This window comes from Python bivittatus, unplaced genomic scaffold, assembly GCF_059951505.1.
Source record: "Python bivittatus isolate LINGU-HERP-01145 unplaced genomic scaffold, Pbiv_v1 ctg000980_np1212, whole genome shotgun sequence".
In the NCBI taxonomy this organism is placed as follows: domain Eukaryota; kingdom Metazoa; phylum Chordata; class Lepidosauria; order Squamata; family Pythonidae; genus Python; species Python bivittatus.
Window position 1 is genome coordinate 34,956,987 of NW_028277125.1, and position 15,575 is coordinate 34,972,561.

The 15,575-nt window shown below is 38.9% G+C and overlaps 1 protein-coding gene across 1 annotated transcript in view; it reads left to right on the plus strand.

Annotated features, from left to right (window-relative positions):
* The window catches only part of LOC103057780 (adiponectin), a 21,354-nt gene continuing 5,779 nt past the window's right edge, over positions 1-15,575 (plus strand). The window contains exons 1-2 of the mRNA XM_088132431.1: positions 1-298; positions 5,789-6,012. Of these exons, the coding sequence (XP_087988557.1) occupies positions 5,796-6,012 (217 nt within the window). The 5' untranslated portion in view covers positions 1-298; positions 5,789-5,795. The remainder of the gene's footprint in view (positions 299-5,788; positions 6,013-15,575) is intronic.

Below are 15,575 nucleotides of genomic sequence, written 5' to 3' on the forward strand. Positions count from 1 at the left end.
TATTGCTCCAAAATCTTGTTTTAAGGGATATAACCATTTTAAAGCCAGCACGCCAGCAAGTTACTTGTAAACTTTTAAATAGCATATGATTATAATATTCTGAAATTAAGAATAACAATGGAAGATTGATGAAAAATGCCAAGTATTGAACTAGCAGACTTGGTAACAAATAGAAAGGACAGCATCTTAACTGACAGTTCCACATGCCTCTTTGTGAGAAGTGATCCAAAGATTGCTATTCTCTCCACTGCATTTCAGATGTGCCTGCAAACTGCAGAGGACCTCATCTGAACAACTGGTAAGATAGACCTGTTTTTGGGTAGATCGTTGCATTATGCTATACTTTTCTCCAGAAATTGCGCTTGTCCTAAATGCTGTTATACTTTAATCTATTATTACTTTGAATATTATTATTGACTAAACTGCTTCTCACCTGGCTGCATTTGTCCGTATCTTCTAAGGTGTTTGAATTAACAAAGTTGATTAAACATATAATAGATATTATGATTTTAATGTTGAAAAATGTAGCAAGTTTGGAATCTTTTTGAGTTTTACTGATTGCAAATTTAAACCTTTTGGTAGTTTCTGGCCATTTGCAGTGTCATTAGCTTGGCAGCACAATCTTATCAATCTGAGCATAAACTCCACTGATTCCAAAGGAATTGGCTATAGAATTGCAACTTGAATAATCCAGTTTAACTAAAAGGCTTATTGCATGATGCAGTGAGGGATTTGCCCAAAAAAGGAAAAGATTTGCTCTTCTAGATTGATTATTGGGGAAAAAACCTGTGTTCTGACTGCCAGTTTGGAATTTCCAAATCTAGTGGTTGCTAGAATTTCCAAATATACTTTTCCCTTTCCGTGGAGAGTATGGCATTCACATACTTCCCCTTTTGGGGTTTTCTCTGCAATTCTACTGCTTTCTTTGCAGACCTCTGCCACATAAATTCACTCATAACTTTTATCAGAGGAACCACAGAATATATTTCTGTATGTGTGTGTCCCCTGAGGGTTGGTGACACCATGACAGCATCACCGAGGTCAAGGACAACATTTCCAGCCCATTTATGTCTCTGTAAGATGGGTAGGTCATTAAATGAAAAAATGCATACCTTTTCTTGCATACCTTGGTGGAAGGCTTTCATTTTGTTTCCTAACCACCCAAATGGGGAAGTTGACTCAGTTTTGATGGGTATTAGTGGCTTTGAAGAAGGGGTAAAATGAATATCTGCATCCGATTCACCTCTTAAAACACCATAATCTCATCCCACATGCCAAAATGGGTCAAAAGAAGGTCCTTTGTACTTCATGTCTATAGATTGTCAGTTCTGTCCCATATATAATTGTAGATGAAGAAAATTTCAGAAAAACATCCATAGTGGTTCTAACTTCAATGTAAAGCATCATACTAGATGGCCTTAATAAGGATTATAGCCCATCACTCTATATATCTATAAATATATATTATTAGAGTCAAATATTATTTTAAGCTTATGCTTAAAAAAATTTGAGAAAGTTAATTAGGAATGCTAATGTGAAAATCTAAATGTTGTTTTCCTAATGAAACTTTAAAGAATGTATTACAGTAAAGTAAAGAATGTATTACAGTATGTAATTATCATGATACAGCAGCTTAACATAATCAACCTAATATAAACTACTCAAAATAAGTGCCAAATCTGTAATTAAGTCTTGTTCTACATATGCATTGTGCAGCCTGATCCTATACATATTTACTTAGAAATGGAATGCATTCATAAGAATGCATTCATTAACTCACTCCTGTGCATGTCTAAGTAAGACAAGTCCTAATGTATTCGTTGATCTTTATTTTTGAAGTTAGTTTACAAAAGATACTGTCATAGTCCAGTCCTATATATGTCTACTTAGAAATCAGGGACAAACTTACTCCCAGGTTTAAGTATATATGATTGCAGCCTGTCTCATCAACTTCACTTCTTTTAATTCCTTTCTGATATTCAGTCAGGCAGCATAAGGATTTAATGAATCTTTGGTCAGAACCCATTGGAATTCTGTTATGAATTTCAAAATCTCACCTTGATACATTATTTTTAAACAGAAGAATATTGGAAAGACAGATGAAGTAAAATATGAAAGGCTTAAAATGCCATCTTACGTTTGGTGTTGGGTTTCTGTATCGCCTTTCTTTTAGGAGTTGAAAGTGGTGCACATGGGATTTCTTCTAATTTCCTCCCAAACCACATCACTATAAGGAAGGATGGGTTAGAAGATACTAGCTAAAGTTAGCTGATATTGCTGGTTGGGGATTAAGACCTAGGTATCCCAGATGCTAGTCTAGTCCCCCAGCTACTACACCGCACTGGTTCTTAGGCTGTTCCTGGATCTGATCCAATACACTAATCATCATACCACTTACATAATCTCTGTGGATGGGTATAATAATTTCTACAGAACACCTTAAAACAAATTCCAAAGGTTGGAGATAGAAAGGTGATTATACTTTATCCAATTTAGCAGTAGAAATATATGCTAAATGTACAATAGAGGTATATGCATTAAATATGGATGCACATTTAACTTGGGCCAAAATTATACAGCAGGTTTTATCAGAATGCATAGCTGGCTCGATCAGGATATCTCTGTTCTGTAGATAATACGGTGATGAGAACAGTGAAGTGGAACAAGTATGCTACGCTGAAATATGTCCTGCACGATCTGCCAAACATTTTCTGTCACACATACTCTTCGGATAATGTTACTGGAATCTAGAGGTCATTTCACTGTTTCATGGGGATCAAGGAGAACTAGCAAAGTTTGCAAAACACCTCATAAAGCACACAACAGTTATCTCCTAAGTGTAGCATGAGTAGTCCATCACTTCGGCCACAGACTACAAAGCATTAAGTCAGAGCTGCAATCCTATGTACAATAATCTAGAAATAAATATCATTATGCAAAAGAGATTTACTTCTGAGCACACATGTCTAGTATCGGATTGGATATCACAGTGCCACTTTCCCAGATGTTGCGAGAACTCCCACAAGGTTCCCGGCCATGACCTGAATATTCTTTTTTACTGTTCTGGAACTGCTATAGGACTGCCCATTGATCTCATGTGAATTAAGACACAATTTACAGGGATTCTGGAGGAAGCCCATCTTGCCCAAGCCCCAGGTAGGAGTACTGTAGTGCTTCTGAAGAAGAGGAAAGGTTGAGTTAAAATAGAAGTCATGGTAAAAGCTGCAGATATATTTTGGTGGACGCAGCAGCAGTTTTCTTATGCCAAGTGACCAGCATTCCTGGACTTCACAGAGTCTTGTTCAAAGGCAACAGAAGGCTTACAAGTAAAGGTGAGAGAAGTAGGAATGAGGCACCAACGGGAGTGGTCCCTTTTGTGTTTTTCCAGATAGTTCTGTGCTGAATGCCTCTTCCAATACATTTTTAGTACCTTGTCCTAAAATTTAGTGGAAAAGTAAATGCTTTTGACTTTTTTCCACAACTGAAAAAGGTGTTGACGAAATCATTATGGATGGGGGCATAGGGTTGTTGGACTTAGTTATGAGGTGGCTGAAGAATAGTTGGTGTCCTGTACAGTCCAGGGGCCTGCAGTCTCCTTGGCATCCTACATTTTAAACAGATCTCAGTGTCAAACAAGGGAATTTCTCTCATGGATTTTTTTCCCAGATCAGGGAGAGTGGGTAACCTGGGAGGCTGCAGAATGAATGGGATATGACTGGCTACCAATCAAAGAAGCCAGTCCTGTACAAACAGTCTGATCTAAGCTTAACTTCATTTTAGCACCGTTTTTTTTTTAATTAGGACTGTGAAAACTTTAAAAAGAAATGCTTCATAACACATGACAATACGTATGAAGCATCTCTTTTTTAGTAATTTCAGCAGCCATGTTTGCTTCAGAAGCTGCTCTCTGTTGTCCTTACCTGCATGTGTGTTCACAGCGTTTCAGAGGGGAAAGCAAAGAGTATTTATGTTAAAAGATGAAGGAAAGTGGGCAAAACAGTCCTACATTCTTATTCTGCTAGGGATTACCAGTGCCACTTTGATACTGGCATAATGGTTCCTGCAGCCAGTATTCAAATCAAGAGGGGAAAGTGAAACTGATCCCTTCTATTCTTTGTAGCGACAAATAAATAACACACATGGTACGGTCAAAACTAATATTGAAGAGCATATTTTCAATATTCTGAGTACAGAAGCCCCAGAAATGCAAATGGATATGCAATTGCCATCACCCCATGAGAAACTTTATTACTTTGAATAATGATTCAAAAGACAGTGAGATTGCAGACTCTGATAGAAAGGAAAAGGCCAACACTATCTGCCATCCTGTCACATGATCCCCCCCAACATACAAACTGTACATTTGGTGATAACCTGAAGCTGGGGAAAGAGCTGGGGAAAAACCCCAAATGGTAAGGCTTTTCATATACACAGTCTCTCTGATGGGAAGGAGAAGTTAAAATGGGGTAAAGAGCTGGCAGCTCACTTCACTCAGAGTGAGAGAAGGACTATAAAACTGACATTTTAATAGCCTTCTGGAAAATCAGGTATCTGTGGAGATGCTGTTTGATAGAAGGAGGACAGTGAGAAGTCTCACTTCCATGGGCCCTTAACATGACGTTCTCTGAGTGAAGGGATGCCCCCCATCTGATCACATTGGACAGGCAAACACTATTGGAAGTAGGTAGTTCCACAGATATCCAGGTCCTGAATTATTAAGAGTTTTGAAAGTGATGGCCATCAACTTGAAGTGCACATGGAAGCCAATTGGTAGCCAGCACAGCTGCTGGAGTAGTGATATTATAAGGGCAAATCAGGGTGTATGTGTAACTACTCAAGCTGCTGCATCCTGGACCAGCTGTAGCTTCCAAATGTCCTTCAAGGGCAGCACCATGGAGCACACATTGCAATAGTCCAGTTGAGAGGTAAATAAGGCATAACTGACTGTGAGTAGGTCCTCCTGTTCTGGCTTCCTGAATCAGAAATTGGTGTAACTGGCACATAAAATGGAATTCTGCAAAGGCCCTTTTGGTCATAGTTGCCATCTGCTCATAGAGCAGGAATTATGAGTCCAGGAGGACCCCCAAGTTACAAGCCAGTTTTGTATGGGGGAACATGACCCTATCTAGAACTAAAGAAGCATTTCTCTGGAATCAGATGGCTTCCAAACCCAAAGCCACTCCATCTTGCTGGGATTAAGCCTGAGCCTGTCCCTCTCTATCCAGATCCTAAATCTCTAAATACTGGAACAGTACTTTGACAGCATCATCTGTTTTCACCCTGATCCTGGCAAAATAAATTTTCTGTAACAATTAGCTTTAGGGGAAAAAAAATCAGATACATTTCCTAAATCTGTTTTTGTATTAATTGATATAAATATGTATGTATGTTCCATGGAGGAACTTAGCTCTGTGGTAAAGTATAAATTGGCATGTACAAGGTCTCAAATTTAAGCCCTGGAATCTTCAGTTAGGGTGGGAAAATCTCCTCCTTGAAACTTTGAAGAATAAGAACCAATCATTGTTGACTTTACTGGATCAGATAGAGAAATGGCCTGATTCAGTACAAAGCAGCTTCCAATATTGCTACCTAAGGTCTCTAGGTGTTGCTGAATTTCAGCTCAGTAGCTTCAGCCACCATGACCATTGCTGAAGAATGATGGGAGCTCTAGATCAATAACCTTTTGAGGGCCACAACTTCTTCCCCTCTGCTAGAAGGCTTGCAGAAATGGCACTGTATCTTATTCCTAAAAAACATCTCTGATGATATTACACAACATTTTTTCCAGGTTAAACATGAAGCAAGGATCAAGCTTTCTTTTTTGTTCCATGGTGCTGCTAGTGAAACTTAGTTGTTACCATGAAGTTGCTGCAGAAGATAACTCTCAACAACCTCAAGGATCTTGTGCAAATTGGATGGCTGGAACACCGGGTTACCCAGGCCATAATGGAGCTCCAGGGAGAGATGGACGGGATGGAAGAGATGGCCAGAAGGGGGAGAAAGGAGAGCAAGGTGAGAGGTTTAATGTTCAACTTGTTTCCTTGAGAGTGTGCAGACTTCTCTAATCTAGTGTCCTCCAGGTATTTTGGAACACACTCCTGTGCTAGCTAAGGGTTATGGGAACTGTGGTGTAATGTGACACCAGGTGGGAAAGGCTACTCTAATTCATTTAAATCAGGTTCCTGATTAGATAGGATGGAGACGACTATTTACAATGTTGTTTCTCAAACTTGGCAACTTTAAAATGTATGGACTTCAATTCCCGGAATTCCTCAGCCAGTTGAACTCCATACATCTTAAAATTACCAAGTTTTAGAAATACTGATTTATACCTTGGTGGCTCTTCTCCTCCCAGAGAGAAAGTAATTCTCAAGATAGTCCTTTCTTTTATTCTCCTTTAGATTTATAGAAAGAACATAACAGAAATACAGAATGCTATACATGCCCCAGAAATAGAAAGTTAATGTTAAAGAAAATCTGAATAATGTTGGTCATGAGTCATTAGGTACACAGAAAGTGCAGCAGAACAAGATGGATGAAAGAAGAACAGATGTCCCTATAGATTTAACTGACTGGAAAAAGAAAAACGTTTATTTATGAATACTGTATCTTGTTTTTCTTTCCTGTTCAGGGCTTCCAGGGCAGAAAGTAGTATTTGAACAGTGCTGCTTAATAGCCTTCCTGACACCTTTCAGATTTATTTGACCAGCAACTCTCTCCAAAAGCATCTGCTGGAAATTCTGGAAGTTGCTTCCCAAATGCATCTTGGACAGGTCATATAGCAGCAGATAAAACAGTTAAAAAGAATAAAATGACAGTAATAGAATTTAATAATGAAGGAAAGCACAAGGAGAAATCAATGCTACAAAATACATTACCAGAAACTATTAAGCAGCATATTTAGGAGCAAATTAGATGTGGCATCAGAGACGAGAGAGAGAGAGAGAGAGAGAGAGAGAGAGAGAGAGAGATTTTCTAGAACAGGATAATTCATTCTTTCCTCTCATGTGGTTTTCCCAATATATATATTTAACATGGCGGGGGAAGGGAGGAATAACAGATTATTAAAAATAACCACATACTTACAAACATCAGTTTTACTAGACAATATAGTAAGATGAAACCCAACAAATGAAGTATGGTTTTTTTTTAAAAAAAATGGGATGACAAAGGAGCAAAACTTCTAGGAAATACACATAGACTAAACTACTCAAAAGAAAATTGACCACATTTTTTGACAGTGGGTTTTGGGGGGTTTTTTGGTCAAACTTTCACAAAGAACATGTATCAAGAACTCACTACTGCAAATCAGTGTATCCTTTTGCTGTGTATAATTATTATTTTAGTTATACTATACCCTGGGTTTGTTGACAGATTTCTTTCTAGTTCTAGCAATATGGTAATATGTTTTATATAAACAAACAGGGATATCATATCAATAGAACAAGTGTATCCTGAACAAATTGTGATTATTAGCTATCTTGGAAAGTTAATGGAAGGGTACAAGCCAGTTATCAGAGATAAGAGCTATGATTCAGGCAGGGGAAAATCTATATTGGGATTACATCATCGTGCTGGCTACTCAGCACACTGTCATTTCATCACAATAGGTCCATTCCCCATTGCAGGATCATCAAGGTTTCCAGAGGGCATTTAGGGAATTTCTCAAGTCTTTGGTGGGCAGTCCTGCTGATCCTTGGTTGCTTATTGGAATGCTGAAGCAGGCAGAATTGTACCTGAAAGGCCTTTCCTGGCTCAGGGTGCAGAGATGCTCCTTGGTTTACCAAGGAGCTTTGAGAGGTGCTCAGATCCAGGCTAGTAGAAGGCAAAAAGCAAGCCTGACTGAGCACTTGAAGAGATCAGAATCATGCCTAAAGCATGTTGGTAATGCTTTTTCTCTGTTCTTATTGCATCCTTAGATTGCAGACCAGTGGCACTTTTTAATGTGACCTGAACCTTTTGGGGAAGGATGGGCTGGAGGAACATTTGTTGGAATGCTGAGAGGAGTTTGCAGTGAGTTTGGAAAATGCAGCTGCTCAGATCTGTTTGGAGTTAGATATTAGCTGAGCAGCCCCAGTTAGGATAAAGAAGGCCTTTGCCTCCTGTAGTTTAGATCACTGCCCATCCTTGTTTTTTTTTTTTTAAAATATTTTTTTATTTTTACAACAAACACAAAACATACATAAACAAACAAAAACATAAAAAGGCATAAAAAAAAGCATCTTCCATTTTATACCGTGTGTCAACCAGTTACCAACTCGTTGGTGCCCCTTTCATAATCTTAAATTCTCATATCGTCTATTCAAAATATACTTGTATACTTATCAATTAACAATTATTAATCATTCATAGCTAATCTATAGAATAATTTATTACAAGAAATTTTCACTTTCAATAGGATTAGTAATACATTTTCATCTATCGATTATATGTGTATATATATAATAATTAATATCAAATTTCTATTATAAAATTTCCTAATCCATTACATTACTATATTTTCTCATCCAATCATTAATAAAAACAAATCCCATGTCATATAAAATTACTTATCTTCTTACTCTAATTTCAAATCTCAATTTAACTCATCTCTGCACATTCCATAATTTTCGATAACTTCCTCCTGCATAAGTACTTTTTAATTTTTCCAATTCTTAAAAGTTACAGTTCTAACCAGTATCAGTTACAATATCAGTTACAGTTCTAACCGAGTTACAGTTCTAACCAGATTCTTCACTACATGTTTCAACAAAAATGTCTCTAGTTTAAAATCTATATGTTACTATATTCAACCATGTATAAATTTTAGTCTAATCTCTTAAAACATTTACAATCAAATACAATTTTTAACTATATATCTCAAATTTATACTTTATTCCAGCGCTTGCATAATTTTGAGTTCACCCTTTTCATTCAATATCCCAAAATATCTAGCTGTTTATTCCTTTTTCTATATTATTGGATAAGAGAAAGCAATAATAAATGTCCTTTCAAACATTCTTCTTTTTCAATCTTCTGTCAGTTCCATCATTGTTGTATTCCCCTCGTTTTTTTCTTTAAACATCTGAAGTAGTTTCTTTCAATATTGTTTTACTTCTTCTTTTTGTGCATTCTCTTAGTACGATTTTCCATTATAATCTTGTATAATCTTTTTCTCACCCTCAGTGCCAAGAACAAGTCTGTCCCTCTTCATTTATCAGTTGATTAACCCTTTTAATTCTCAGTTTATAAGCCTCACAATAATTCTGTTTAATGTTTCTGATTTCTTGTACTATTTCTTCCTTTTCCATTGATCCCGTTTTATGTTTAATTAAGTCCATTTTAGCTTTAATATCTTTTTTTCTTTTTTTTTGCGGGAATTTCTGCAGCTCTTCTTCCAGTTTTTTATAGTCATCCTCAATAGTTTAAAGATCTTTTTCTGCATTGTGTTTCTCGTATAGTTTATTATCTTGATAAACCTTCATTGAGTCAAAGGATTCTTTATCTTTGTTCTTGCCAAAAATAAGAAGAAAAAAAAAGCAAGAGGAGAAAAAAAAAAAGGAGAGGAGGGGAAAGACTAAGTCTCTTTAAAAAAATCCAACTGAGGGGGGAATGGAGAGCAAAGCAGAGCTTCTAGCAGAAAGAAGAGCTACTGCCACTAATCAGGGCTCTTGTGACTAGCTCAAACTTTCCATCTTGATATTTTCAAAATCGCTTTCAACTCCACTTTCTTGTTTATAGTTACGGATGGCACCTGTATAAACATGCACATCCCACTATCTTTTTAGAAAGCACAGGGTCCTTGAGCATGCGTCACAATAGAAGAAAAAAAGCACTATGTCGAGCCTCTAGATGGCAGTGCAACTTTCTTTCATTTACTTTCTCTTAACTCCACTTTCCCCATTTCAAAATCAAAAAGTATAAATTTCTTATAACAATAAAGAAATCTTAGTAAAAAAAAGGCTTAAGATAAAGAGTTATTGAGTATTAAAAAGAAAAAGCCAATCCAGTTAAAAATATATTTTTTTAAGAGAAAAACATCTTGCCAATTCCACTAAAAAGGGAAAGTTGAAAAGAAAGAAAATTTTCCCCCCTTTTTTTATAAGGCTCAATCTCGCCGCTTAATCCACTTTTCTTCACTTTTAAAAATCTCTTTAAGTTACTTAAGGTAACTTAAGAATAGTTGAATAGTAAAAGTCCATCTCACCCAGTTGACACCCCTCTCTTCCTTCTTCCTTTGGAGCTGTCCCGGCTTTCGCAGCCATTTTGGCTGCCTCTCCTCCGCCGGCTTCAAGAGCTTCTCCCGGGATCAATCTGGGACTTGCGGCGTCCCTGAGATCCGCGGGACGCGCCCTTTGCGATCGCCATCTCTACGGGACGGCTTAGGTCCATCGGGACCGTCCGGGGGAGGAGATATCGGCTGCGATCCTGGGAGCCCAGGATCGCCTGCTGTATCGCCGCAACGCCAGCTCCGCCCTCCACTGCCCATTCTTGTTGATGAAAGCTGACAGAAGACTGTGTTACAGCTGTGATAAATGTATCCTTAGGGGAGGAAGTAGTACACCTAGCTGAGAATGAAGTGGTCATGTGCCCCTTACTCAAGAAGTCATTGTTCAGCAGGCTATTTAGAGAACTATCATCCCAATTTCCAACCTTCCCTTTATAATGAAGGTTGTTGAAAAGGTGATAAGGCTGCATTTGTGGGGCCCTGGAGGAAAGAGATTATCTGGAACTATTGGTTTCAGCCAGGGCATGGTACTGAGACCACACTGATCATTCTTGTGGATGACTGGTGGGAAAGGTAAGGTGGGATAGGGTGGACCTTCTAAATGCTTTTAGTACCATTTTAATATTAAAGCTGCTTTTAGTACCATTGATCATAGTATCCTTCTGGTTGGGTATGGGTATGGTGGCTTCTTTTCTTCCTCTGAGGCCACTTCCAGCTGGTGGTGAAGAGAGGGGAAGGATCAAGTTACGGCGTTCTTTGTTGTGGGATACCTCAGAGTTTGGCTTTCTCTCTCTACTATTTTAAATCTAAAGGAAATGACTAGGAAAAGTCATCCATCAACACAGGGTGAGATATCAGTATGTGGGTGATATCTCCTGACCTTCCCAGTTATGACTGTGATGAAAAAGTAACTTTACGACTAATCCTTACATTTACAACCTTCATAGGTCTGTAAAGCAAAGGAAAGCTGAAGTAAGATCATAAGTTCAGTTGGAATTTCACTTAGCAGCTGCTTCACTTAATAACCAAGTTGCTGGTTCCAATTGTGGTCACTAAACAAGGACTACCTGTATTTCCATAAGGGATTCCCAGGAAAGCACAGCTGAAAGCCAGTGTGGTTTGAATGAACATTCCCAGATACAGCCGTGCTGGGCATCCTACTATTTTTTATACTAAAGTTCATGCAGTGGTTAAACATGGCATTAGCTTGGTTCATGGTATACAATTCACCCCTAGTATAAAAAATGAGCCATATTGCCCCTTACAATCTCACCAATAATTCTTCTGCTGGCTAGGTGGTGCTTGCATAAACAGGATTTTCATATGGCAACCCTCTAGCTCAGTGTTTCTCAACCTTGGCAGCTTGAAGATGTGTGGACTTTAACTCATAGAATTCCCCAGCTAGCATGGCTGGCTGGGGAATTCTGAGAGTTAAAGTCCACACATCTTCAAGCTGCCAAGGTTGAGAAACACTTTTCTAGCTCTAGCTAGTGTTTTATATGTTTGCTTACTACATATATGGGTACAAAAAGCACACCAACAACATATACACATACATAATAAAAGTGAACATGCAATAATCATACAAAGGAACCCTACATTTTTTTTCTACCATATTCCCCATCCAAAAACATTTTATTAAGCTCTCCCAGCAACCCTTCATCATCAAGGTGTACAATGGCATTGCTTTGCTTTCTTAGATGGCAAATGCATTTATTTAAAAATTCAGCCTTGTGCAGGATGAACAGACTTCCTCCTTAATAATGGCACATGTTCCCCCTTAAGCAGCAGTTAGCACGTCGAGAGCCAATCAGTTTTGTATAACCGCTTGTCTCATTCCAACAAGTTCCTGATTTACTGCTGCTAGGGCACCAGCAGTAGTGTTCATGGACTCTGAAATGAGATCTGCAAATTCATTAACTTTAGCCATGACATGTCCCACTCCAGCAGGGGGAATTAAAGATAGCCCATAGTCCCAGTATCCAAAAACACTCCTCTTTTGCCATCTACTCGGAAGTATGATAATTAAAAATGGCATTACTGGGCAAAGTGGCTTTAAAATAATAGTCTAGTCAAACCATCCCTAGGTAATATCTCCTTATCGACCTGTGGGGAAGCCAAGGCCATACATATCTTCCACATACCCACAGAGTCCCATTTGGTACAACCATTTGCAACTCTGGAGCATTCTCCCAGTTTGTAAACAGTTACATTGAGCTTTCTTTCTTCCCAGCATATAGTGATTTTACCATATTTTTACAATATTGTTGACCTGTCTATCCCACTTTGGGGGACCATCTGTCCTTTTTTGCCTTTTTGTGAGATGTTTGCTCCCAACAAAAGTTTGCTGATTTCACTGTCATAACAAATAAGGGTGTTATCCAAAGAATACCATCGAATATCTGCTCTGTATGTTGCCATTCACATTCATGTCTGGCTAGGATATTTACTGGCCTTCTTTCCTGCCTCATGAACTAAAGCAATATTATGAAAATCCTCATCACTGTCATTACCATAAAAAACGTACCGGTTAAATGTGATAAAAAAATATATTTTTCTTTTAACACCTTCCTAAAAAGATCCAGCTGATAATAATCATGTCCTAATAAAGGCTCTATATACAACGGGAACCCATCATGTCCATGTACTGGTAAAGGAGAACAAATCCAACAGTTATGTTGGTTATTTATTGAGGCATGCTTAGGCATCCATGTGAGGTAGATGTTCTTGTGGCCCCAATGCTCTGCAGAAACTACTGCAACCAAAATAAATGGCAGACTCAGAATGGTGCTCATCTAGGAGATAGAAAACTGTTAGGGACAATGATAGGTTTATCAATTAAACCTATCTTTTTCAATTAAAATAGCATTTATTGCTTGTTCTGCTACTGCTAGCATTTCTACCTTTGCTAGCTTACCACCTGGTTTTTGATACCATACTTTCTTTCCTTTTGATCCAAATCCACCCTTGCCCCTCAAGGTATTATCTGCTGACCCATCTATCTCTTTTATTGGGCAAATCATGGCTTTTTCCAGAATTAGCTGGGCAATCCCATCCCATCCCTCAATAGACACACTGTGCTGTCTCCTGATATAAAACAGCCTGGAGTTCCCCTTGGTAATCTGGGACTTTTACACCACCTAGCACCTGGATTCCCTTTACAGTCAAAGCATAATTTTTTCTGGGGAAAATCCATCCATATGTGCCTTGAGGCACACAAATGTAAATTCCCAAAGGGACTTTTTTTCAACTTTTGATACAGCTATGACCACAGATCTAGAGATATGGAGATCTAGCCCAATTGCCTTGGAGTGCCCCTAATAGCATTAGTGCATCTTTAGCTACACGCCATATTTTTAGAGTCAGAGTGGGGGCTTCAGGGGACATCTGCAAATGGGAGGGAAAAGTTCCTAGTATGGCTGTTTAGCTTATCAACGGCCTCCCCCAACCATTTTGTCCATTGCCTAAGATTCTTTTTTCCTGAACACAACTTAATTTGTTCTTTTAACAACCCATTCATGCATTCAATTAATGTGCTCCTCATTCCAATTCCATATTACTCTTTTCTTTACAAGCTTGTACAAGGGGCAGTTTGTGCTAAATGTGGAAGGAAACTACGCCAATACCCCAGCATTCCCCAAAATTGCTGTAATTCCTTCACCATCTGAGAAAGGGAAAAGTGCTGTACCTTGTCAACAATGGTGTGAGGCAAAACCCATGTCCTTCCTGACCACAGGACTCCTAAAAACTTTACATTGGAATCTGGTCCTTGGACTTTATTAGGGTTAACTGCCCACCCTTGGGCATAAAAGTATGTTTGTGGGTCAGTTGAATACTTCTGCAGTAAAGATAAATCATCAGAGGTTAGCATAATATCAATATAATGAGCTTATAAGCACCACACGGTGGAGGGCATGCATCCAAGTCTTTTGCAACTACACTATGACAAATTGTAGGACTGTGTAAATACCACTGGGACATCATAGTGAACGTCCACTGTTGCCCATTCCAAGTAAAGGCAAATGCATCTTGGGATGCTTGTGCAATGTCAGTGCTGGAAAAAAGCATTTGCCAAATCCAAAACAACATGCTGGTGCCCCAGGGAACCAGCCAGCCCTTCCAAAGCACTCACAGTGTCAGGGATTGCTGCATGAATCGGTGGGGTCACCTGGTTTAAATATCTATAGTCTAAGGTCATCCTCCAAGAATTATCAGGCTTGGCAAAGGGGTAAACTGGACTTTTAGGACTATTGTGCAGGCCAGACAATGCCCACATTCTGGAATTCTGCCAGGGTTTTAATGATTTCTTTGCATCCCCCAGTAGTTTATACTGCTTGGTGGCAACAACCCTTCTAGGGGTTGGTAGTTCTACTGATGTCCATTTGGCATGGCCTCTGAGAACCACCTTTACAATTCTCACAGATAATGAAAATGTGCCAATAGTGGTTGACAATTTACTTTCCATCCAGACATCAATTCCCAAGTATGCTTTTTAATTGGGAAATAAAAACCTGATACTCCTCTGGTGGGATTTCCCATATAGCCAATTCAGTCCCTCTGTCCACGAAGGCCGTTGTTTTTGCACATTTCTGTTTGTCCAATACATTGCTAATTCAATATATGGCCTCCATTCCCCTGGGGTTAAGGGGCCCTAATTTTTATTGTCTCCCCAGGTAGACTTTGGCCACCCCTTCAGTCTGTAGGAGACGGGTATTTCCATGTATCTAGATATGGATACAGATTCTTTTCTCATCCTCAGAGTGTGGAGCAGTTGGTGCTTGCTACTTTACAAATTGCTGTTTTGGAGACAACTGCTTCCATAATTTTAACAAACCCCTATTGCTTTGTTTGTCATTTTTTTTTTCTTTTGGAGTGCCTGCAGCTAAGAAGTCCTGCCACATTTGCAAACAGCTTACCTTCACCAGTCCTTGTTTCTTTTCCTGTGCAGTATGCACTCTTTCAGATTTTCAGTACTCTTCAGTAAACCAATCTAACTCAGCTAAGCTATTTCCCACACTGTAAATCAATCTACCTACTAAGGAGGTAGAAATTAGAGGTCCCTTCCAGTTGATTTGGGCTGCTGCTAGGATGTGGTTATGCATGCCTGGGGTAAAAGCAACATTGTCTGCCCCCCCCCCCCCGCTTTGGTGCCCTGAGAATAAATGTGTTGCTTCATTCCAGCTCTCTTAATATAGGTAAAGCTTCTGTAATGTCTTTCCACTGCTTGTGGTCTATTGGCAAATCATTTGAAACTGGCCAGACTCCCCTCACCCCTGCTATGACCCAAGGTATGGGTTCCTTGTGCCTGCCATCCACCATGAAGGTGCTGTCTTAATGCAGGTCAGTAGTAACACTGCTCATTTTCTCT